The sequence below is a fragment of the Emericellopsis cladophorae genome, assembly GCF_022114955.1.
Source record: "Emericellopsis cladophorae strain MUM 19.33 chromosome Unknown NODE_4_length_1054762_cov_117_872525, whole genome shotgun sequence".
NCBI classification, from domain to species: domain Eukaryota; kingdom Fungi; phylum Ascomycota; class Sordariomycetes; order Hypocreales; family Bionectriaceae; genus Emericellopsis; species Emericellopsis cladophorae.
The window spans coordinates 222,486-245,201 of NW_026250929.1; the positions used below are offsets into that span (position 1 = coordinate 222,486).

General features: G+C 54.4%; 8 protein-coding genes across 8 annotated transcripts; 3 read left to right on the top strand and 5 right to left on the bottom strand.

Annotated features, from left to right (window-relative positions):
* Window positions 1–1,043: 1,043 nt before the first annotated feature.
* J7T54_006433 (Quinone oxidoreductase-like protein) lies at window positions 1,044–2,087 on the top strand (the record flags this gene model as incomplete). The annotated part of the gene is made up of 2 exons (XM_051502864.1): window positions 1,044–1,056; window positions 1,111–2,087. The coding sequence occupies 2 exons, from the start codon at window positions 1,044–1,046 to the stop codon at window positions 2,085–2,087; spliced, it is 990 nt and encodes a 329-aa protein (XP_051365244.1).
* A 59-nt stretch (window positions 2,088–2,146) lies between these two features.
* Window positions 2,147–3,177, bottom strand: J7T54_006434 (uncharacterized protein; the record flags this gene model as incomplete). Its single annotated transcript, XM_051502865.1, has 3 exons — window positions 2,147–2,241; window positions 2,290–2,959; window positions 3,109–3,177. The coding sequence occupies 3 exons, from the start codon at window positions 3,175–3,177 to the stop codon at window positions 2,147–2,149; spliced, it is 834 nt and encodes a 277-aa protein (XP_051365245.1).
* Window positions 3,178–3,771: 594 nt separating this feature from the next.
* J7T54_006435 (Replication factor A protein-like protein) lies at window positions 3,772–5,767 on the top strand (the record flags this gene model as incomplete). Its single annotated transcript, XM_051502866.1, has 4 exons — window positions 3,772–3,818; window positions 3,882–4,136; window positions 4,187–5,617; window positions 5,674–5,767. The coding sequence occupies 4 exons, from the start codon at window positions 3,772–3,774 to the stop codon at window positions 5,765–5,767; spliced, it is 1,827 nt and encodes a 608-aa protein (XP_051365246.1).
* A 186-nt stretch (window positions 5,768–5,953) lies between these two features.
* On the bottom strand, window positions 5,954–7,346 carry J7T54_006436 (gamma-glutamyl phosphate reductase-like protein; the record flags this gene model as incomplete). The annotated part of the gene is made up of 2 exons (XM_051502867.1): window positions 5,954–6,990; window positions 7,046–7,346. The coding sequence occupies 2 exons, from the start codon at window positions 7,344–7,346 to the stop codon at window positions 5,954–5,956; spliced, it is 1,338 nt and encodes a 445-aa protein (XP_051365247.1).
* A 700-nt stretch (window positions 7,347–8,046) lies between these two features.
* On the bottom strand, window positions 8,047–9,266 carry J7T54_006437 (uncharacterized protein; the record flags this gene model as incomplete). The annotated part of the gene is made up of 2 exons (XM_051502868.1): window positions 8,047–8,879; window positions 8,933–9,266. The coding sequence occupies 2 exons, from the start codon at window positions 9,264–9,266 to the stop codon at window positions 8,047–8,049; spliced, it is 1,167 nt and encodes a 388-aa protein (XP_051365248.1).
* Window positions 9,267–9,814: 548 nt separating this feature from the next.
* On the bottom strand, window positions 9,815–11,135 carry J7T54_006438 (Ketol-acid reductoisomerase; the record flags this gene model as incomplete). Its single annotated transcript, XM_051502869.1, has 3 exons — window positions 9,815–10,789; window positions 10,843–10,874; window positions 10,925–11,135. The coding sequence occupies 3 exons, from the start codon at window positions 11,133–11,135 to the stop codon at window positions 9,815–9,817; spliced, it is 1,218 nt and encodes a 405-aa protein (XP_051365249.1).
* A 1,365-nt stretch (window positions 11,136–12,500) lies between these two features.
* On the bottom strand, window positions 12,501–16,650 carry J7T54_006439 (uncharacterized protein; the record flags this gene model as incomplete). The annotated part of the gene is made up of 8 exons (XM_051502871.1): window positions 12,501–12,653; window positions 12,708–12,997; window positions 13,055–13,148; window positions 13,200–13,272; window positions 13,784–13,917; window positions 13,971–15,360; window positions 15,432–16,573; window positions 16,624–16,650. 8 exons carry the CDS (start codon window positions 16,648–16,650, stop codon window positions 12,501–12,503), a joined length of 3,303 nt encoding a protein of 1,100 aa, XP_051365250.1.
* Window positions 16,651–19,968: 3,318 nt separating this feature from the next.
* J7T54_006440 (uncharacterized protein) lies at window positions 19,969–21,318 on the top strand (the record flags this gene model as incomplete). Its single annotated transcript, XM_051502872.1, has 2 exons — window positions 19,969–20,023; window positions 20,075–21,318. 2 exons carry the CDS (start codon window positions 19,969–19,971, stop codon window positions 21,316–21,318), a joined length of 1,299 nt encoding a protein of 432 aa, XP_051365251.1.
* Window positions 21,319–22,716: the final 1,398 nt, after the last annotated feature.

Consider the following 22,716-nt stretch of genomic DNA (forward strand, 5'->3'; position numbering starts at 1 on the left):
TCGCGTGCGCACTGTCGATTGATCCGGCATGCGAGCCGACCTCGCTGGCTCCAGCCAGGAGGTGGGACTCCCTCATTTCCCTGTACGAGGTGCGGCTCGTTCTCATCACAGCAGGACCAATACCAGACGGTGTTCCAAATACTTGTAGACAGATGACGGCTTCATCTTAACGCATGTGAAGCCTTATCGGCGTGGTTACATGTATCATGCGAATGACGGAACGCCCCAGTGCTTGCTTTTCGAGTTTATTAACTGAGATATCCAGGAAATCTCACGCGCACCGTAAAGCCATGAAGTCCGAGTACCTACCTAGCCTTCTTGGTATGCTACCTAGTTACGCGAGCATCCACAGGAGCGTCTCTCGACAACTTTGGATGCGTCCATCAACAGCGTCAACGAGACTCTTCAACGCCTTTTCTGCTCTTTCGAACCATGGTGTCACCATCCTGCCTGAGGCTTCTTCGCGGATGCTGTCGAGTTGGCCTCAGGACCATGTCGTACGCGAGAAGCAGTAGGGTGCGCAACACCACGCTTACTGTGCTGGCACTTTCTGTCCGCCCTTGAGTACTGATGAGCAAACATGCCAGGGAATACTTGTGTAGACACGCGAGATTTCTCGTTTCAAGGATGCCACGATCATTGCATCAATCTTCCATGGCAGACTTCCATGGCATCCATCGTCAACTACTTGCCCGAGTACATGCTGATCAACTTGAGATGGCTCCTTGGCCGCACAAACACAGTATTAATATTTCCCGATGGCCTGAAGACGATAGAAATAGTCGTCATCACCATTACATGTTCTCTGCTACCAAAGGCTTGCGGCAGTGTCGAAGCCGTACTTCCGACGTCGATTGTCCGCAACTCCACTGACGTCATTGTTGGTGGTTGCAACGCTTTACTAATACGTGAACGCTGTAGAGTCGGCGTGTTCAAACCTCGAGCATCTTATTGACAGTCTTTGACCGACATCTGTACCAGTCACTTCAACAGATATACACCGGATCAGTCTCAAACATAACTCCTCCAAGATGGTAGACACGATGAAGGCTGTTGGTAAGATCACCGACTCGAAAAAGGCAACGCACGACGGGCATTAACACGCCTTAGATATCAAGGGTGGCAAGGGCGCGGCGGAGGACCTGTTCATCAACTCCATTGAGAAGCCCAAGCTAACGCCTGGCAATGCCATTGTCAAGATCAAGGCCTTTGGCATCAACCGCATGGACATCATCCAACGTGTGGGCCGCTACCCTCTACCTCCGCAGGCGCCGTCCACACTTGGTGTCGAATTCAGCGGTACCATTGAGTCCGTCGGTGACAATGACCACGGCTTCGAGAATGGGGAGGCCGTCTTTGGTCTCGCCTACGGTGGCGCCTATGCTGAGTACATCAGCGTGAGCACCAAGATGCTCATCAAGAAGCCAGAGGAACTCAGCTGGGAGCAGGCTGCTGCCGTCCCCGAAACTTGGATCACGGCCACACAGGCGCTCCATCTCATCCTCGGCATGGAGAAGGGCAAGAGTGTCCTCTGGCACGCGGGAGCATCGGGCGTGTCTATCGCGGGTATCCAGCTTTCTCACCTGGCAGGAGCATCGGCTGTCTACGCCACCGCCGGAACCGATGAGAAGTGCGACTTTATCAAGAACAAGCTATCCGCCGCCGGTGCTTTCAATTACAAGACACATGACTGGGCCGAAGAGATCAAAAAGGCTACCGACGGCAAGGGGGTCGACTACATTGTTGACTTTGTGGGCGGAAACTACTTCCAGAAGAACCTGGATGTTTGCGCGCGCGATGCGCGTATCGTTCTCCTTGGTACCCTGAGTGGAGGCAAGGTTTCTGATGCCGATATCAGCCAGATCCTGTTCAAGCGAATCCGCATTGAAGGCAGCACCCTCCGCAGCCGCGACGAGGATTACCAGGGCAAGTTGCGGGACCGTCTGGAGCAATATGTTCCGTCCTTTGTGAATGGTGATCTGAAGATCATTCTGGACGAAATCTTCACCTGGGAGAAGATTCAAGAAGCTCACAAGCACATGGAGGACGCAAAGAATTCGGGCAAGATAGTCTGCACCATTCCGTGATAGTGTGTTCATCATTCAGCAATTACAAGAAAAAAGTATCCCAGCTTCTGGGACTTCGGCTAGTGATTCTGCAGCCACTTGAGCATCTGGTCGTACGCTGTCGCTTGCGCATCCTTAATGGACTGGTCCTGGTATTCACCAACCACCGCGAAGCCTGTCATTGTTAGCGATGTAATTATATACTCTCCAAGTGAGAACTAACCGTGAGGAACACCGGGGTACACTTGCACCTCGTGCTCTACGTTTGCGTCTGCCATTTGGTCCTCGCCCGCGGAGCGAACTTCGTCTGGGAACAAAGGATCATTCTCAACACAGACGAAGCTCAGAGGCGCCTTAAGCCCCTTGAAGTCGTCAGGCGCGACACTGGCAGGGTGCGCCAACGCGCCAGCTTTAATCAGGGGCGGCTCCTTTTGCTTCGCCGCCTCTTCGTCGCCATCAGATGTAGCCTCTTGCTCCTGAGCTAGGTGCATGACGAATCGTGCGCCAATGCAGTAGCCGACTGCATAGATGCCGTCCCCGTGCCGGGTTGCTTCAGCATGCTGCTCCCTCGCCGTCTCGATGACCTTGTGCAGCCGAGGCATGACCTTGTCGGGTGTGATTCTCGCCAGCCACATGTCAATCACGAAGCTCTTTGCCATCTCAGCGGCTCGGATCTTGAACTTTTCGAGGAGCGAAGCGGAATCGTCGACCATGGGGGCAGCAGGGGCGGTGTCGCCGCCAAACATGTCGGGCATGAGGACGAGGTAACCTTCACTGGCGAAGCGGTCGGCCTGGATTTGATTGTTGACGGACTTGATGCCAGTACCCCCCGTCAGGAGGAGAAGAAGGCGGGCGGGCGCATGAGGGTAGTCGGAAGGCTTTGAGATGTAGACCTGGGAAGTTTAGCTGGCTGGCTCGAGCGGGCAAAATGTCCCTACATCGATATCGGTTTGGCCGAGCTTGATGATCTCGCCAGTCGAAGAAACGCCGGCAGCTGAAGGTTATAAGCTCGACTACCACAGCGTAGGGCTATCGAACTCACGGGTCGGTCTGTCCGTGACACAGTGCTCTCCCGCCGCCGGTGCTTGTGCTGTGGGCTGCTCTTGAGCATCGCTTTCCGGAGCTCTGGCTGCTACGTCATTGTCGGCCATGATATGCTAATGTTCGCTTTGTATATGACGATGTGCTGGAAACACTTTATCAGAAACACGGACACAGTTCTTCAATCGGATCTTGCAGGTAAATGTGATTGTTTTATTGGAAGGCGCAGATAAGTGGATGTAAGCAGGTGAATGTCGTTTGTACCACCAGACGTGTTGCTACTTGGTTGTCTGACCCGATTTAGCCTCGCACCCAAGTGAAGCGCTTCAGTACGAGCCAAGTAGCTGACCAAATTTAAAATCATCATTATTGATCTTAACCTGACCGCCATTCTCTTGCAAAGATAGACGTAACCGGGCGTTCGACAAGATCTTGCTCTTCACGTAGGGTGGTCCAGTTCGTTCATTACGTCAGCTTATTTGGACCCCGCCATTTCTGCACGCACTTCCACTGAACGCGTTCAGACGCGTCAAGCGTCGACCATGAATCGCCCCTCCATCTCACTTTGTCCACTGGCCGAAAGTCTTTACTCTGAAAGCCAGCTTGTGTTGCCATTTCTCTCTCAAACGCCACTGTCAATCCATAACAAGCCGAAGACATCAGAATGAGCGCCGACGCTGCATCAGGGGCGCTATCGCGCGGCGCGTTAGAGTAAGCTCAATGAACCTACACCGCTGGGGCGACCCAAGCGCGGTGACTGACGTTTGACCATAGAATCATCTTCAACGATGCCAGCAAGGCTAGCAAGCTGTTTCCAGTTCCAGTTCTGCAAGTCCTACAAGTCAAGCAGATGAACCCTTCGGCGCAAGCGGCTGGCGAGCGGTGGAGGCTTGTGGTCTCGGACGGCCAGCACTATGTGCAGAGCATGCTCGCCACGGGCGCGAACAAGGTGATTCACGAGGGCAAGCTTGAGCGAGGGTGCTTGGCGCGCATCAAGCAGTACCAGCCCAATAACTTGAAGGGCAAAAAGTAAGTCCTCACGGCACGTCCACCCTTGTGCCTCGTCTAACAGCTCGAAGCATTCTCGTCATCCTGGACATCGAGGTGTGCGAGGACCTTGGCGTTCACGAGAAGATTGGCGAGCCGACAGCCATGGACGCCGCGCCCCAGCCCGCTCCGGCCGCCGACAATGCGATATCCGGCAACGATTTCTACGGCGCGAAGAAGGAAGAGAGCAAGTCCCAGGTCAAGCAGACCATGGCCTCACGACCAGCCGCTAGCCATGGAGGGGCGACGATACACCCGATCGAGGGCATTTCTCCATTCACACACAAGTGGACTATCAAGGCCCGAGTCACAGTCAAGTCAGATATCAAAACGTGGCACAAGTCAACAGGCGAGGGCAAGCTCTTCAGCGTCAACCTGCTGGATGAGAGTGGCGAGATCAAGGCCACCGGATTCAACGATCAGTGCGACGCCTTCTACGATCTCCTCCAGGAAGGCTCCGTCTACTACATATCCACTCCCTGCCGGGTGCAGCTTGCAAAGAAGCAGTTCAGCAACCTGCCCAACGACTACGAAATTACATTTGAACGTGAGACTGTCATCGAGAAAGCCGATGACCAGTCAAGCGTCCCACAGATGAAGTTCAACTTTTGCAATATACAAGCACTGCAAGATGTGGAGAAGGACAATACTGTCGATGTCATCGGTGTTCTGAAGGAGGTGGGCGAAGTGTCAGAGATCATCTCGAAGAAGGATGGCCGACCGTTCCAGAAGCGAGAGCTCACCCTCGTGGATGATACTGGCTACTCCGTTCGTGTCACAGTCTGGGGCAAGATCGCCAACAATTTTGATGCCCAGCCCGAGTCCGTCGTTGCCTTCAAGGGTACTAAGGTATCCGACTTTGGTGGCAAGAGTCTGAGTCTATTGTCGTCGGGCACCATGTCCTTGGACCCAGATATTCCTGACGCGCACAAGCTGAAGGGCTGGTACGACTCGGCCGGCCGCACCAACACTTTTGCATCCCATCAGAATATGGCGAGTATGGGAGGTGCCACTGGTCGCAAGGACGAGATCTTGACGATCCGCAAGGTCAAGGACGACAACCTTGGGCACGACGAGGCCGCGTACTTCTCCATCAAGGCAACCATTGTCTTTGCAAAGCAAGAAAGCTTCTCGTACCCTGCTTGTCCGGGAGCGAACTGCAACAACAAAAAGGTGACGCCGCTAGGTGACGGCACCTTTCAGTGCGAGAAGTGCAACATTGCACACGAGAAGCCCAACCATCGCTACATCCTCAGCTTGAACGTTGCGGACTTTACCAACCACCAATGGCTGACCTGTTTTGATGAAACGGCCCGCATTGTCATGGGCATGGACGCGAACGAACTAAACGAGATTCGTGAAAACGATGATGTTGCCTTCCAAGAAGTCTTTAATGCGGCCACACTCAAGAAGTTCCACTTCAGGTGTCGGGCCAAGACCGATAATTTTGGCGACACCCCGAGGTACGTGCACATGTGTTACCAGATCTGCTTCCCTTGGACCGTACTAACTTGTGCAGGGTGCGGTACCAGGTTATGAGTGTGACGCCCATCGACTTCAAAGCCGAGGGCGAGAGGCTGAATGGACTCATCCAACAGCTTGAGGCCATGTAGAGGATGAAGACGGATGGTGCCGGTGTTGGGGGTCTATGATTCTGGAATGACATGGTCACACGCCTTTCGGGGGGTTGTTCGCATGTAAGAAGACCATGGTTGAGTATGGTATACTATGATACGTCGCTACGTTAAATCTATGCCCAAGACACAAAAACGCCCAAACTTTTGGCCACCACTCCTGCCTTACAAAGGCAGCTGCTCGTGCTTCCACGGCTTTTGGCCCTCGCCGGTACCGTAGCCAGTGGTGGGCTGATAGTCGCCCCTGATCTTGTACTTGTAGATGGTGAGACCCTCCAGACCGACGGGCCCGCGAGAATGGATCTTGTTTGTGCTGATGCCGACCTCGGTACCGAAACCATAGCGCATGCCGTCGGCCAGACGGGAGGAGGCGTTCCAGTATACGCCGGCCGAGTCGACCTCGTTCATGAAGCGCTCTGCGAGCGCGCTGTCCGAGGTGTAGATGACGTCTGTGTGGTGGCTGCCGTGCGCGTTGATGTGCGAGATGGCCTCGTCTACGCTGGGAACCGTCTTGACTGTGAGGACGAGGGCGAGGTGCTCCGTGTCGTAGTCCTCGGGGGTGGCATCCTGAATGGACTCGGCAGGGATCGAGGAGAGGGCGGCCTTGCTAGCGGGATCGCAGCGCAGTGTGACACCCTTCTCGACGAGGGCCGCGGCAACGCCAGGCAACACCGTGGGCAGCGCCGTGTCCTGGACGAGCAGTGTCTCCAGGGCATTGCACGCCGCGGGATAGCTGGTCTTGGAGTCGACAATGGCACCGATGGCCTTGTCCTTGTCGGCAGAGGCCGTCAGGTAGCCGTGGCAAATGCCGTCGGCATGGCCCAAGACGGGGATCTTGGTCGACTCCTTGATGTACCTCACGAGCTCGTTGCCTCCACGAGGAATAACCAGATCAATGTGGCGATCCTGGCTGAGAAGCTGGGCGATGACGTCGCGGGCGGTGACGAGCTGGATGGCACCGTTGGGAACGGCGGTCTTGTCGAGAGCCGCAGAAATGACCTTTGAGATGGCCACGAAGGACTCGGTGGACTCCTTGCCACCCTTGAGGATGGCTGAGTTGCCCGACTTGATGGCCAGACTGGCAATGTTGGCAATCACCTCGGGACGGGCCTCGAAGATGATGAGCAGCACGCCAATGGGACAGGTCACACGCTCCATCATGAGGTCGTCCGCGAGCTTGCTCCTCATCTGGACCTTGCCGACTGACGTGGGGTTAGTCATGTATCATCTCCCATGAGTGGCCCCGCTCCAACGTACTGGGGTCTTCCAAGTCACGAACGTCCATGATGCCCTTGAGCATGTCGTCGAACTTGCCCTTCCGCCCAAGGTCCAGCCTCGACACTAAGGCGTTGCTGAGCGAGCCATCGGCAGCCGCTTTCCTGGCAAGCTCGAGGTCCTTGGCATTGGCCGCGAGAATGTCGTCCTTGGCCTCCAGGAGGGCGTTGTGAATGGTCTCGAGAGCTGCGTTGCGGTCCTGGACTGACAGGGTGGCCAAGTGGAAAGAGGCCGTCTTGGCGGAAGAGGCAGCCTCCTCGGCGGACGAAGCTGTGAGAGACATGATAGGAAGTGCAAATAAATAAAAATATCACGGGTTGGGCGAAGTAAAGAGAATTGAAAAAAAGGTTCTGTTCTGCTGCGTGTTATTCTGCGGCATAAGATTGTCGAGGATGGTGGGGCAAGACAAAGCTGCCCCGCGGTCGCTGAACCGGAAGCAGTGTGACGTACTGCCGAGAGACGGGAGAATGTTCGCATGGCCAATCCGGACGGAGAGAACACAGACGCAGACGAATCAACGCGGAGGTCGTCAGTGAAATAAGAAATGTGTTGAATTGAGAGTAGTGAGATACTCGCGTGGTTTGGTCCATGTGCTTCATGTTCATCTTTGTAGTTTAGCAATATATATACTCAAGAAATGGTTTGAGGCATAGCAAGTTCGGGAATCCTCGAATAGCATCCCCTGTGGCCCAGCTGGCTAAGGCGTCCGACTGTTAAGCATCCATTGCAACACATCATCGGGAGATCCACAGTTCGATCCTGTGCGGGGGAGGTTCTTCTTTTGCCTTTTTGCAGTCTCAATTTCTTAAGTCACCTATTATTCTTTCCTATGTTCTTTCTTGTTTTAATCTCCTTGCGTCTGACTCAACACTCTGTTGACTGGCTGCTTATCTGATGCAAAGTGCATCGTGAGTCTATGGAATGAAAATGTCGCCTCTATTCCCCATGCTACTTCTTGGACTATCCCTCTATGCACCATCTCTTCATCCAAAAAGCCTGCCAATGGCATCAGCGCCGACATTGCCTCCTGAAAACACCAGTCCAAGGTCCCAACCGTCCTCGCCAGCTTCACGTTCCACCATGGACCGAAAGTCCTCGTCAAAGAGGGCCACGGCCAGGGGCACGCACGCACTTGGCTCCACCACCATCTTGAACCTCTCCAGCACCAGCAACATGGCGGCCTTGATCTCCTCCTCCGTCACGCTGTAGAACCCATTGACCAGCTTCTTTTCGTAGATCACCTCCCAAGGGTACACGCCGAGGTTGGTGCGCAGTCCGTCCGCGATGGTCATGGTCGAGACGCCGGTCACGCGCGTCCCAGACTCGAATCCTCTCTTGGCGTCGTCTGCCCCCTGGAAAGACGGCTCGGCACCAAAGACCTTGATGCCCGTGCCCTCGCAGCTGAGTGCAACGCCGGACAGCATGCCGCCGCCACCGCAGGGCGCGACGACGGCATCGAGGCCCTTCTTTCCCTTGAAGTCGTGTCGCGTGTCCTCTGCCCTGAAGCCGTCCATGGCAGCTCCCTCGCCCTTGGCCATCGCCTCCGCAACCTGCTCCTGCAGTTCGAGACCCAGAGTTCCCTGTCCTAGTATGATATCAGGATGGTCGTAGGGGGGAACGAGCCTGGCACCAGTCTCTCTCATGACCTTGTCGGCCACAACCTCGCGCTCCGCAGCCGTGCTGCCAGAGTCAATCACCTTGGCACCATAGCCCTTGGTCGCGGCCCTCTTCTGGGGTATCGTGATCGCCGGCATGACAATGTACGCAGGTATCCCGTTCTCCTTGGCGGCCAGTGCGAGAGCCTGAGCGTGATTGCCTGGATAGAGGATCAGTATCGCACCCAGCAGCAGCGCCAACAGCAAGACTTACCTGAGCTATGGGTGCAGACACCCTTTTCCATGCCGCCACTCTCAACCCATTGCTTGTCCTGCTTCAGCCTCGCAATTGCATGAAACGCACCACGGGCCTTGAAGGCGCCGATCCTTTGCAGGTTCTCGCACTTGAACCATAGCCTGAACTTGGGTTTGGCAGGCGTGCGTCCTTCCCACCTCGTGCCCTCCAGTGAAGCCTGCGGTGTCGAGGCAATGCTGTTGATTGTGCGGTTCATCATGACCGGTGTCCGGTGGACATGTGGTCTGACCACATCGTGGGCTGCCACGACCGACGAGCGTGTCAATGGGAGGGTTGTTGAAATATCCGCCATATCGAGGGATTGAGGGGGCTTTCGAGTACGAAAGGCTTTAATGAAACTCTACAGAACTGACTGGAAGGCATGAAGCAAACCACGCAACGGAGCCTACACCGTCTACTTAAAGGGCGTGAAGAAGCTGGACGGCAAAACATCCCGACGAACGGTGACTCGCCACTATCCATGCACTGGCGCCGCGGCCGGACCCAGTCCCTGAATCATGAATCCTGATTACGGGGTACCGTAGCCTGAGACCGGCAATACCACGTGACTAGAGTGCCCAGCCCTCGGGGCCTGCCTGTTGAGGCAATAAGCTTATGAGGGGCTGCTTGACTTGGCTGGACTTGGCTGCCGCTGTCGGACGCGAACGCATCTTCTCGGATCCAGAGCCTGTCGATCACATTTACATGAGCTCATGGCGCAGAACGTGTACATGATTGCAATTTTCATTTTCATCATAGTGACCCTAGACTCCAAGTGGTATAGCATAGCTCCTTAAGCCAAATCGCAGTATTTGAACAAGCCCAGATCATATTCCTCCCCATGTCCAATCGTCACACTGTCTATTTTTGGTTCTCGGGACGTAGAGAGCGGACAGCCTTGCCAGCCCTCCAGATCTCGAGACCGCGGATCTCCTCCATCTCCTTCTCAAACTTCTCGCGGTAATCCTTCTGGCCGTTGTATTCGAGCGAGCGCTTGGTCTCTGTGCCGTCGCGGACGGAAGCGTAGAGGTCGTTGAAGACGGGCTTGAGGGCGTCCTTGAACTTGGGGGTCCAGTCAATGGCACCACGACGGGCGGTGGTCGAGCAAGCCTCGAACATCCAGTCCATGCCGTTGGCACCAATGAGGGGGTAGAGAGACTGGGTAGCCTCCTCGACTGTCTCGTTGAAGGCCTCGGAGGGAGAGTGGCCAGCCTCGCGTAGGACCTCGTACTGGGCGAGGAACATACCGTGGATACCACCCATCAGGCAGCCACGCTCACCGTACAGGTCAGAGTAGACCTCCTTCTCAAACGTGGTCTCGTACAGGTAGCCAGAGCCAATGGCGACACCCATGGCGATGGCCTTCTCCTTGGCCTGACCGGTGACGTCCTGGTACACGGCGAAGGAGGAGTTGATGCCACGGCCCTCGCGGAAGAGGGTGCGGACGGTGCGGCCTGAGCCCTTGGGGGCGCAGAGGATGACGTCAATGTCGGTGGGCACATCAACCTTGGTCACGTCCTTGAAGACGGGCGAGAATCCGTGGGAGAAGTAAAGGGTCTTGCCCTTGACGAGCTGCGGCTTGATGGCGGGCCAGGTCTCCGACTGGGCAGCGTCGGAAAGGAGGTTCATGACGATGGTACCGCGGGAGATGGCCTCATCGACATCGAAGAGGTTCTTGCCCTCGACCCAGCCATCCTGCTGGGCGTCCTTCCAGGACTTGCCGTTCTTGCGGACACCGACAATGACGTTGAGGCCGTTGTCGCGGAGGTTGAGACCCTGACCGTGACCCTGCGAGCCGTAGCCGATCAGGGCGAGGGTGTCGTTCTTGAAGTACTCCTGATTAAAAGTCAGATGGGGCGCGCTTGACTCGCTGCGTTGATTTCACTCACCAAAAGCTTCTCCTGAGGCCAATCGGCACGCTCTGTTGAGCATTAGCAACCAGATCCAACGTCGCAACTCGGAAAAACTTACCATAGACGTCCTCCTTGTGGCCAGCAAAGTCCACGGTCTTGACACCGCGGATCTGCTGCTGGGCAGGGCCAGCGACGGCAGCTGGGCGAGCAGCAGTGCCGGCACGAACCAGGTTGCGGGCAGCGACAAAGGTGCGCTGCTGGACGCGAGGAGCGGCCAGCTGGCGGGCCAATGGCGAGCGAACGGACTTGGAGATGGTGCGAGAGGCCATTATGACGGGTTGTGAGGGGAATTGGGGATGTTGGAAGAGAGAGAGAGAGGAAGGAGGATGGAGGATGGCTGGCTTCTTGACCGAAACAAAGTTGAGGCGGGAAGGGCTCGTGGGGTGAGGTAAGCCGACCACCGGACTGGGCAGTGGAGCAATTCTTTTCTACTCACTCTAGTCGAACTCAGGCTACCCCACCAACCCCGAGGCTGGGCTTGCGGCGACCGCGATCTCTCCGCGAACGGAGGCGTGCCTGCCACGAGCTTTACCGTAATTCTGATTGGACATTGTCCCTCAAAAAGCCCCATGAATTACCCGGAGCGGCTAGGAGTGTCTGGAATTCCTGCGAAGCTCTATTGAGGTTGAAGACGTCGACCCCGTGTTGCAGTCTGTAAAATTCGAGCTCGGTTCAGCGCCTACCAAAAGATCGCATACGTCGAATGGAGGTTGTGTTCGCACTTCCGCTCTTACGTGAGGCTTGTTGAGCTCCTGCCGTCGCTGTCCGGAACGGCTCAGCAAGTTCAAGGGACACGGGGAGTGAAAATCCTCACTGTGATTGGATGGGCGGGCGCCTGAGCTGGGGCAAGGGCAGCAGGGGCCTTCAGGCGTCGTTCCGGACTTTTCACTTTCTCCCCGTAAGGCCCCGCAGCAGCCTCAAGCATTGCTCCCCAGACCGGAGCTTCGAGGCTTTCCACAGAAGATAGCCCCCGTGTTACGGATGATAGCAAGCGACGACATCGGAGTGACTCAATTCGAGGAACATCGGGTCATTGAATAGTGTTGTTTCGGAGATTTTGATGACTCGCAAAACTGCGCTTGGTACGGTCCTGAGCGGTAACTTGGCCTAGCGAGGAAATCCTGATTGTTCTGGTCCCCGTCCGCAACGTAGATGGACTTCACCTACCCTGCGCTACATGGTTCGTGAAAACGACAAAAGCAGGAAATGCCAATCCTACAATGACTGGCTTATCATCATGTCATGTCATCAGTTCGGATCCTTGGAACTCTCTCACTTGAGCTGGCCATCACATAGAGGACAAATTCCTCCAGCTCTCTGGCCGCATTTACAATGTCCGGTTCTTACCGCACACATGACCCGAAAGTACTGAAATTCTAGCTTTTCCTCAAACCGATGCGCGAAAATCTGGTAAGAACAAAATAAATTCGTCATATTCGCCGTGAGACAAACCCGTGCGCTCTGGAATAGATGCCCAATATACTGTGGCTTCTTTTCGAAACCGGTGCCATGTGCCCAAATCGTGTCCGCGTAAAGCCCTCCTAGTTCTGTACGTCGATGGACACGAGTTGGCCAAGTCGTTGACTCCCAAATATGCTATACGCTTCTCTCCTTTCCCTTCACATACTCGACGTTCAGGACAAGACACGATCGTATGCGATACCCTTGACGGAGCTACCGGCCATGGCACTCCTCACGTTACGTCGGAACCCGTCCCTGTTATTTCTCAAGTCCTCCGCTGCTTCCTTGTTCAGCGGGTCGGAAGCATTCGGTTCGAGGAATAGGAACTGTTCTCGCCATCAGCTTGACACATCTACTTGCAGCCTCCTGTGGCGGCTCACCTGCATGCCCACAATGACCGCGTTCAGGTTCAGAACGGGCTTCCAATCTTCCCGCAGAATGTTCAGACACACCTTGCCCTCCAGGTCGATGTTGGGGTGGTAGATCTTCTCGCGGCACCGCACCTTGGGCGGGTCGTGGGGAAAGTTCTGGTTGATGTTGAAGTCGAACGTGAACCGCCCGCCTTTGTACATTCCCTCGTCCGGCTCGATCGTGAGGACAAAGTTCAGTATATCGTCGGGGTCGGGAAAGTCGGTCTTCATGGTATCGCCGAGAGACAGCTCCGAGAGATCTGGTACGCTTGTAAGACACCGTCCTGATGAGCCGCACGTGGACCAGCCGACTGTACCTTTTTGCACGCGCAGTTGGGCGGCTGTGATCTTCTTCTTCTTGCCCCCACTGGCATGACCTTCGGCGTTTTCGGCATCCTTCTGCTCCTTTTTCTGTAGAAAGGGTTAGCCATTTAATTGTCTGGAGCCCTCGGAAACACTGACCATTGACCAGATCTTCAACATTGTGATGGCGGGGTGCCACGCGGGGCGGCTCAGTCTTCGTAGGGCGGCGTCGCTGTAGAGGGCAGGATGCGAATGATGACGACCAGACTGAACTGCTATCAGGATTATCGAAATTTTCGTGGATGGTTGAAGGAGGTCGGTCTCTGACCACTCTCTTCTAGGCCGTTTGCTACCTCGAGTGGTCGTTCACGTAAGCGGTTCTACGGGAGACTGGAGCTCAAGCTGATTGACGATAAGATAAGGCCAAATGCCGCCGAGGATCTTCCATCCAGTTCCTCCACGTGCCCAGGAGAAGCGACTGAACAAATATGATGAAGACAGCCGCATTAAGTAAAAATTAAAGACCATTACATAACATGTTGATTGAAATGTTTCACAGCAATTCCGCGGCCTGAAGCTTTCCCAAAGTCGTACACTCAACACCCGAATAGAAACATTACAAAGTTGAGGTACATGAGAAAAGGCCGAATATCTTGTAGATCTGTACACCGCGACACCCAGAGCAGATGGTGTCTTTTGCCTCCCAAATGCATGCTCCTTTCCATACAAAGTGACGAGCTCACCTGCGTGCGAAGCAGCACATGAGACCAGTCTTACCCAAGAACCAAAGGAAACCGATGAAACGGATGAGTGACAGCACGGCAGTCGAGTACAACAGGAATCTGAAGTAGGCGGCGGTGCGGTCCGAGGTGCTCTCCTGTTTCCGTGGTTAGTTACCGTGTCTGCGGTGCTCCGGAACGGGATACTTACTCCGATGCCCATCGAGTCAAAGTTGTCGCTGGTGATGACAATCGCAAGCAGAATGTTGGAGAACAGCCAGGTGACGACCAGACCTGTTCGGAAGGACTTGTAGGAGTCCTCAACGTCGGCCTTCTCGACTTCCTCGAACTCCTTGAAGGGAGCCAGGGCACGTCTGACGGTTTGCTCGAACTGACTGTCAATGTCCTCTTGCTCCTTCTCGATTTCCTCCACCACCTTCTCGTCCTTCTCCCCCTTGGTCACGGTAGCGGCAGGCAAGGCCTCGGCCTTGTCAGAGCCCTTCGTACCCCAGGACACATCGTGCCAGTTGTTGAAGGCGTAAATCATGAGAATGTTGATGTACGTCGACATGAGGACTAGGTACTGGGGGAACGAGTGGAACATGTGCCAAGGGTCGAGGTACATGAATGAGGCGATGAAGTTGAGGCCGTAGATTGTGATCAGCGCAATGATGATAACACCGGCAGCGCCTGACCCCGAGAAAAAACTGCGCACAAAGTCCTCGCCAGAGTCCAATGAGATCTGTTCACCAATGGGCTTCTTAACGAAAGCGTTGACGACCAGGTAGAAGGAAAGGATGATGACGTAGAGCTGGACGATTCCGAAGACCATGAAGGAGCCAATGTACGTGAAGCGCGAACCCTTGGGGCGGTTACCCAAGGCGAGGATGAATTGCAGGATGACGAAGGCCAGGTACAGGTACTTGAGGAAGGCGTTGAAATAGGGCGTGACGGTATCACCAAACGGCCAACCGTGGTTTTCGCTGCTGTTGGATGAGGGGATCGTTGGGTTGCCGACCAGGTCCATGATGACAGTGGTGGTCAGATAGTAAGACGCAAGCGAGAACCAGGCGAAGAGCGTGTTGAGAAAGCTGTAGACCAGCTGAATGTGGAGGAAGAACATGCGAACCAGGTTGTGGCCACTCTTGTACATGCGTCCAAAGTGCATCAGCGAGTACAGAGTAGCGGCAAACGAACCGTTCAGCCAACGACGACGCTGACTGATGAACTCGGCAGCACCCTCAGGCACATCCGTTTCACCTTTTGCGGCCTTGATGTAGCTTAGGTGCCACTTCTGGCCAGCTTTAGCGACAAGCTCGAAACATAAGATTCGATCTTCCGCCAAGAACATATTCTTCTTGAAGATGTTCATACCGTCGATACCCTTCTTACCGAGTACCTTAGACAAGGTGTGATCACCGTGGAAGTATTGCTCGAGGGGGCGTCCCATAATAGCGCGGAAGCGATATGCTGAGAAAGCACCAGGCAACACAGAGACGTAACCGAAAGAACTTTCCAGTGGCTTGTCGAGAATATTGGAGATCTTGTACTCGAAGTTCTGGATGGCTACCAGAGGGTTGAGCAGCTTTTTCCCTGATTTACTGCCCGCATGGTATGGTTAGCAGTTCTCCTTCAACCCTGTGGCAGACTGTAACAAGCGCGGAGAACTTACCCAAGCATAGCATGGATTTCACCGCAAGCACCACCAAGATCCTTGTCGTTGTAGAAGCCCTCCCATAACGCGAGCAAGGAGCGAGGGCTGGGCTTGGTACCGGCATCTAACAGCAGGCAGACTTCAGGGTTCAAGATACGGCCAAACGCGTTGAAAAGCCAGCGATGAGAGTTGATCTTCTTGGTGTTCTTCTGCTTCAAGCAGAAGATGAACTGGACGGGGGGCAAGTTGTTGGGGCCGTCATCCGTCGGCCGGATTAGTTGCTGGTTGGGCGTCACGGAAAGCTGACTTGTGTACTCGAAGATGTGGGCGGCAGTATCCTTGCCATCGACACTCCTCTTGATCACGCCATCTTGGTAGATACCAACAGTGGCCAGAACGTCCAAGGCGTTCTTGTCGGCCTTGTCGATACCATCAAAGACAAGGCACACAACAATCTTCTGCCAGGCAGGGCCACCCTTGTTCCAGAAGGTCGACTTCTTAAGGTTCACAATGTCGCGGATATTCTGCATCACACCGTGCAGGGTTCTGGCCAGCAGTACCTTGTCCTCGTTATAGTAGGTGATGGCGATGAGCAGCTCGGTGTGTCGGTTGTACATGCGAGGGCGCAAATCGTAACCGTTCTTGAGGGTGAAGTCGTTCGGGTCACACGTAGCGGCTGTGTAGCGCATCTTCAAGAATTCCTCGTTGCCACCCTCGACGTCGCGGTATTGGGGTTGCACCGCATTCTTGATAGCACTTGGAACGGGGTAGTCGATACTCAGGACGGAGCCCTGGACAAGCTTGATCTTCCTGGTATTGAAACGCTTCAGACCACTGCGCGAACCCATCTGGTTGGGTTGCTGTTGTCGCTGCATCCAGCTGTCCTCGTCGTCATCGTCGACTGTAGACATGGGACGAGGAGTGTTCCAGCCGCTAGGATCCATGCCATATTGCCCGTAGCCATTGTCGGCGTAGTCTTGTCCCTGCTGTGGGATCTGCGCAGCGTTGGGCGCATACGACTCGGTGAGACTGTAAGCCGAGACAGGTCGATCAGGAGGCGTCGCGGCACCTAGACGGTCCTGGTCGTATCCGTGGGCTGGGGGCTCATGGAGAAGGTAGCGGCCAGCGTCTTCCTCTTGTTCCTGGGGAGGAAGGTGATACTGCACTCGTTAGCCGTTGGTTCAAGATACAGGATTGCATTAGGGCATACAGTGCTGCCGGTTGGCATGTCCTGCATTGGGTGGCCGCCTGCACCGCCATATTCATGGCCTTGCCCCTGGCCGTTGTACGCCATGGTACGACACTATTGTGTTCAATATACTCCGAACTGCCTTTGTCGTAGAGTAAGGCAAGGCAGCGAACGGCCGCGGACTTGGTGCAAAGTCAAAAGGTGAGCTCTAAACCTGGGACCTAACAACGCGTAAAGGTTGTAGTACTGGGGCGTCGGACCCAAGCCAATGATTCTTGCGAAAACCAAAAGCAAACTAATCAATCGAAACCAGGAAGGAGATGTCACGGCGATAATGATCCCCTTAAGGAGATGAGCAGGATGATGAAGGAGGGAAAGTGATTTTGGGGATTACCGTCTCGAAATGTTTTCCCAGCTGTTTCAGCGAGGGCATCCGTAAGGGGTCCACGCTGTGACCTGCTAGTGGCTGGGGCTGCTGGCTGTCATCCAGTCGCTGGCTCAGTCTGACGCTAACGCTGGCTGAGCCACCACCGGTCAACCCCTGAACTCTCACCCCGTCCATGCTCAGCTTAGGCTCTTTTTTTCGTCTAAGGCAGCCTCTGCCACTGGCAGCCTCTGCCTGCGTACCTTAGGTAGGCACGTACCTTACGGTTAGCGAGGTTGCTTCGTATTTCGACGACCTTGATAATGATCTGCACTACGAAAACCCTTTGTTCTCAAGCTACGAGTTATGAGGACCTCGTGTGACCCTCACAGAAGCCGCCAAATAAGATCGAGTGGATCTAATCAGGCCAACGCGACTACTATTATTTCTCGGTACGTACGTACGCCAGTTGCGGCTCCTCAAGACAGACAGGTCGACATGAACATGGTCGTCAATGTCATCAATGCCCCTACGCTGATGCTGTCATTTGCAGTCAAGCTGTTTATGCTTGCCAACAGAGATGACAAGGAGCTCCACCACTGCTGACATCCTGATTGTGGCGCCGACAAGTTCTGCAAAGGCACGCAGTCAGCTTGCAGGCAGTTTAACGACTGATAACTGGTGACAGGGCTGAGCTTTCACGATCATTGTTCGCTTTGCTTCCGTGTCAAGTTGAGCTACTGCACGTACTGGGTAGACAGTGCTCGACAAGCTGGGCTGTGTCTCTTCTTTTCTGCCATTTGTGTTTACTTCGTCGGCCCATGGGCTCGCTCTACTCCGTAGGGAGGCCTGAATGAGCTCTCTTTGTGGGCTGCCGACTGAGGTTGCCAAAAATAGAACTTCGGGATTAGGCGACATCTGGGGCTGGCAGTGTCGAGATACGTACGTACATACTGGTGAGGCGGTGCAGGAGCAAATATCGACCTGGAAATTCCTAAAAACACATTTCGAAATGTCTCTGGTCGCACTGCTATAATTAGCGAGGTGCTCTACTGTAATAGTAAGGCTGCCACTTCAACGAGTATGTGTGGTGTTAAGTACTGTTCCGGAGAAAAGTGTCGTTTGCACAACAATGTACTTACTGCCGTTCGTTAGAAGAGCGCACATCTTTGGTGCTGATTACCTTGCGTATGTACGGCACCGATGTGTCGTACAAGAAGGCAGCGGAAGACGGCATGATTTGTTTGGAATTGAGTGCGCGCAAAGCCCTTTGATCCTCACCAATCCCAGGTCAGGTGGGAAGGGTAGAGGCGGCGACTTGACTCACTGGACTGCGTTCCAGAGTTCAAACCTCAAACGGAACACTCAAGCCCAATTGAAGCATTCTGCGGGCGATCTCGAGTATCGTCCAGAGCTCGGCGGTGCGATCTGGCCCGTGCTGGACCACGTAGACACTGGTCTCGTTGCGCCAGGTCGAAACATGTTCACCGAGCGTAACTGGAATGGAGGCGAGCATCCGGACGCGAGGGTGCTTTCACAGTGACCACGACCTTATCCGCGATGAGGCGCGACAAATAAGACTTTTTGTTGCGCCGCGTTCGATTGTAAACAGGCAGGCCCTATGTACATATATGGCTGGCTGGTTGGGGCCTTGCCTTGGATGCCAGGACGCGCGTTCGGACACACCGCTTGAAATGGGCAAGTTTATTACAGCGTTCAGCGATTGTCGGAAAGATTGTGCAGCTCTTCGATCACAATAACCGTACGGGTAATGGCTGTCATGAAAATGCACGAGGTTCGTACCATCAAGCCATCTTTTGCTTTATTGCCTGTACGGAGCACGGATAGTACTTGCCCATTCAGTCGCAAGTGTGCAGGTGGCTTGTGTCGGACGCTGATTTGATGCCGGCGCAAATTAACAATCCCCGCATCGGGAAGGAACGTTAACGCGTGATATCCAGCCTCTTCGACGCCGTTCGCTTGCGTGTATTGCGTGTTCACAAGAACCGCGTGAGAAGATTCTTTGCGGCGCCGTCTCTGGCCTCATACCGACAAGTGCATTAATTCGGGGGCGACTCGCCCGTCTCGTCGAAGCTTTGAACGGAGGGATCCACGAAAAGGGGCATTCGTCCTGCAGCACCACAGTGCGCTAGGCTTGCATCGCAGTATTGACACGGCTTGCTGCAGGCTGTTCCTGGCACTGCCGTCAGCACGGACCCACCCATCATTACCCTCTCTGGTCTAGTGAGGCCGCCAACAACACCCAAAAGCAAGCTCACTGGCCCCACGAGCTGAACTTCTCACGGCATCAGAAAAGAAACACACTGTGCTCCGCTTGCCCTGATTCGCTAGCCTAGATTCGCTTTAGCGGGCACATTCCCCTGTCATCTAAGGTGCGCTCCATCTGTCGCAGAGGATCCAGACTCCAGTCCTCCTCCACCACCCTCTTTCAGCGCAGGTTCCAGCAGCTGCCGGCTGCCCTCCTCCGCGCCTCTTCCTGCAGCACAGTCCTTTCACACCCAACCACGTCCCCTGCTTCTGTCTCCGTCCGTCTTCCGCGTTGATTCTGTCTCTCCTCGCTGCTTGGTACCGCTCCTCCACTTTCATCTTCATCCAACCTCCATCGACAACGACTTTCGCAACCCCATCATCGCCTCTCGTCGCAATATCAATACCCTCGACAATTGCCCTGGCTGGTTATGTCGTCTGCTTCAATGATCTGAAATCGCATTCTCACCTATCCTTTTCTGCTTGAGCTAGTCTCCATTTACACTCGTTTTCCATTTGACAAAACACCACTCTTTCTATCTCTTACGACGCCGCACTATTGCTTTGAAACGAGCGCTTCCAATCACCAAAGACCTACCAAACATCCTTGTTGCTGGGCGCTCCCAGACTCAAAGCCCACGACGAGCGTCAAGCATCACCGACCTCAGAGAACACCCCACATCGATTGATACATCCCACTGCCGCCGCCATTCACAAAGTATCAGTCGCGCACGATGGAAAGCCACCTGGGTTTCGTGTATGCTAGGGACTTGACAGAGCTTGAAGCAGGTGGGTTATGTTATCGAACCTGGCCGGGAATTTGGATGCTAATTGGGGCAGTCATGAAACTCATCCCTCGTGCAGGTGGATGTGTCAAGTGCGATGCCACCTCGGACCTCGAATGTCCCAACTGTTCTGAGGGCACAGAGTGCCAGTTCACCATTCCTTCCGATTGCACAGAGTGCTCACAAGCGCGATGCGTAGCGGCAAGCGCCGAACCCAGCGAAGGCGACAACTCGGATAACAGTTCTGGGGGTCCAAACATCGGGGCCATCGTGGGAGGCGTTGTTGGAGGCATTGTTCTCATCACAGTCCTAACATACCTGGCTTGGAGATATCTCATCAAGCCCCGTAGGGCTGAGGACATAGCTCGCCATTCGCAATATCACGGAAGCACCGCACCGCAAGATTCAGAGAAGGACAACGAGTCCAGACATGCCCGCCGCTCGTCAACGCACACCGTTCACTCTATTGCGTCCACAGTGTTGACTCGAGCTTCAAACATTATTCAAATCGCATACATTCCCGGAGTCACGAACCGAGCGAACCCTGCCTCCTCGGGCGTCCTCGTGCCTCCAGTCCCACCGATCCCTATGCAGCACTCTGCAAACGACGGCGATGGCGACAACAACGATCAGCACTTCTTCGTGCCGGGTGACCTCCGCGACTCGACATACTCTGGTCTGTCTGGCTACTCGGACCGTACATCTTATGCTACACGCACATCCTACGCCCCTCGCTCTAGCATCGCCTCCACAATTTACGGCAAGCAGGCACAGGTGATGACTCCGGCGTCGACAGGCCTGCGTGCGAAGCCAACCATGGTCAGTGTTAAGTCCATGGGAACCAGCGGGAGCGGCGGAATCACACCTCCAGTGCCCAACATTGATTTCGAAAAGTTCGGCAACGGAAGGCCAAAGAGTGGTGCGAGCACCTTCAGTGTGGGCTCCACGTTCTTGAACACAGCCACGCAGACCCGCGCCCAGGTCGTCAAGGTCGGAGGTCTCAAGAAGGTCGAGATACCTGCCAAGTCCGACGCTTCGAGTCGAGCGACTTCGACGTCTGAAGGCAAAGGGGCAGGATCTGAGGCCACCACGCCTGCTGTTACACCTCCTGCGCTATCCATCAATGGCTCCCCCTTCGTCGATCCTCCAGAGGAGGTGAGCACTCCCGAACCCAAGGCCAACGCACCCAAGCTAGGGGCTGTCATGGAGGACGACGGAGATAGGCCCGACCGTGAATCGAAACCTGCGTCGATAGAACGAGGCAGCAGCCCCTTTGGCGACGAGCACGCGACCAAGTGAAGGACGGACTTCGCGCATTTTGGACACTTTTTGCACTTCGTGTCTTCTATAGACGGCCAGGCCTCGTTGAGGTCTAGCATGTTTTTCTTCGAACTTATCTCCGGGATTTTTATCATTTTTCTACATGGGCTCGGCGTCTTTGGCAAGCTTGCCGATTGGATCGGAATGATGGACTGTGATGTTTGGATAGCAGCTATACTTTGCTCCCCTTCTTGAATAGAGACGACTGGCCGATCCCTTTCGCCCTCACATCTGTATATGTGCATCGCGAACAATACGAAACATAGAGTACGCCTGGATAGGCAAACCCGTCACAGTGCTCATGTAGTTGATAGTCATTACAGATGCGTGTTCCGCACTCCGAGAAAGCCCTATTCCCGGTCACGTCTTTGACCACCTACGGCAGAACCCCCGGCTACTGATTCTTAGTCCTGATTGATGTTAGGCTCACACAGGACCCTACGTTCTTCTCGTCCAGATATACGATAGGGAAGTAATGGCAAGCGAGAACTTGATCCTGCGGGAGAGCGAGGGTTGTGCTCGCACAGGTACAAATTGTCTTGGTTCGGACGTCGGAACGTTTCTATATGTAGTGTCCTCGCACAATGAATGACATTCGTGTTGTTTCTTGTCAGCGATACCATCACTGCATACAACTAGAAGACTACGTATGCCCCTCGTGACTCCGGCTTGAGTTGAGGTCTAAATGAGCGATATGCCAACCATTTGAGTGCCTCTATCACCTGAAGTCCTGCTTCACTTTTGAAGATGTCACTCGAGCACCAGTAGCTGAAAGAGTATTGAAATCGGGAATGCATTGAGATTCTACAATCCCTCGGACATTCTCTATTGCTTCAAATGATTCAACCTGGTCCTCCATTGTCTCCGTACGATCCTAACATCAAAACTCGTTCGTCCTCTGATCGTCCGCTTAACATTCACATTCGCGCGAGATGCTTCCGCGCCTTCTCTCTGATGGGTCCATGTGTGATATTGCGATGTGGCAATATCTCTCGTAGTATTTGAAGCTATCCTGGAGTGTTCAAGGAAGGGAGAGAGGGTCAGACAACATGGGTATTCCCATCATGCTACTGCTGATAGACTCGCTCGCACTGGACACAAAGTTTTCATTACCACCAGCGATACGGTACATTTAGTCTCTTCTCATAGGACATCAGAGAGACACGCAGTTCCAAGAGACGCGGATGTCATATCCAAGTCCATTTGCTTAATGGCATGGGCCCGTCTTGACATCACGTACAGCGTAGTACTCTGGCTGTATGGCCTCGAACAGCCGGGCTGTTCTCACAACAAAATAATTCCCACCCATTGAAGCTACGTCAGTAACCGATACACTTGCCCAAGCGTGCCTGGCTGGCAGGTGCAGGCAGCTTTTGG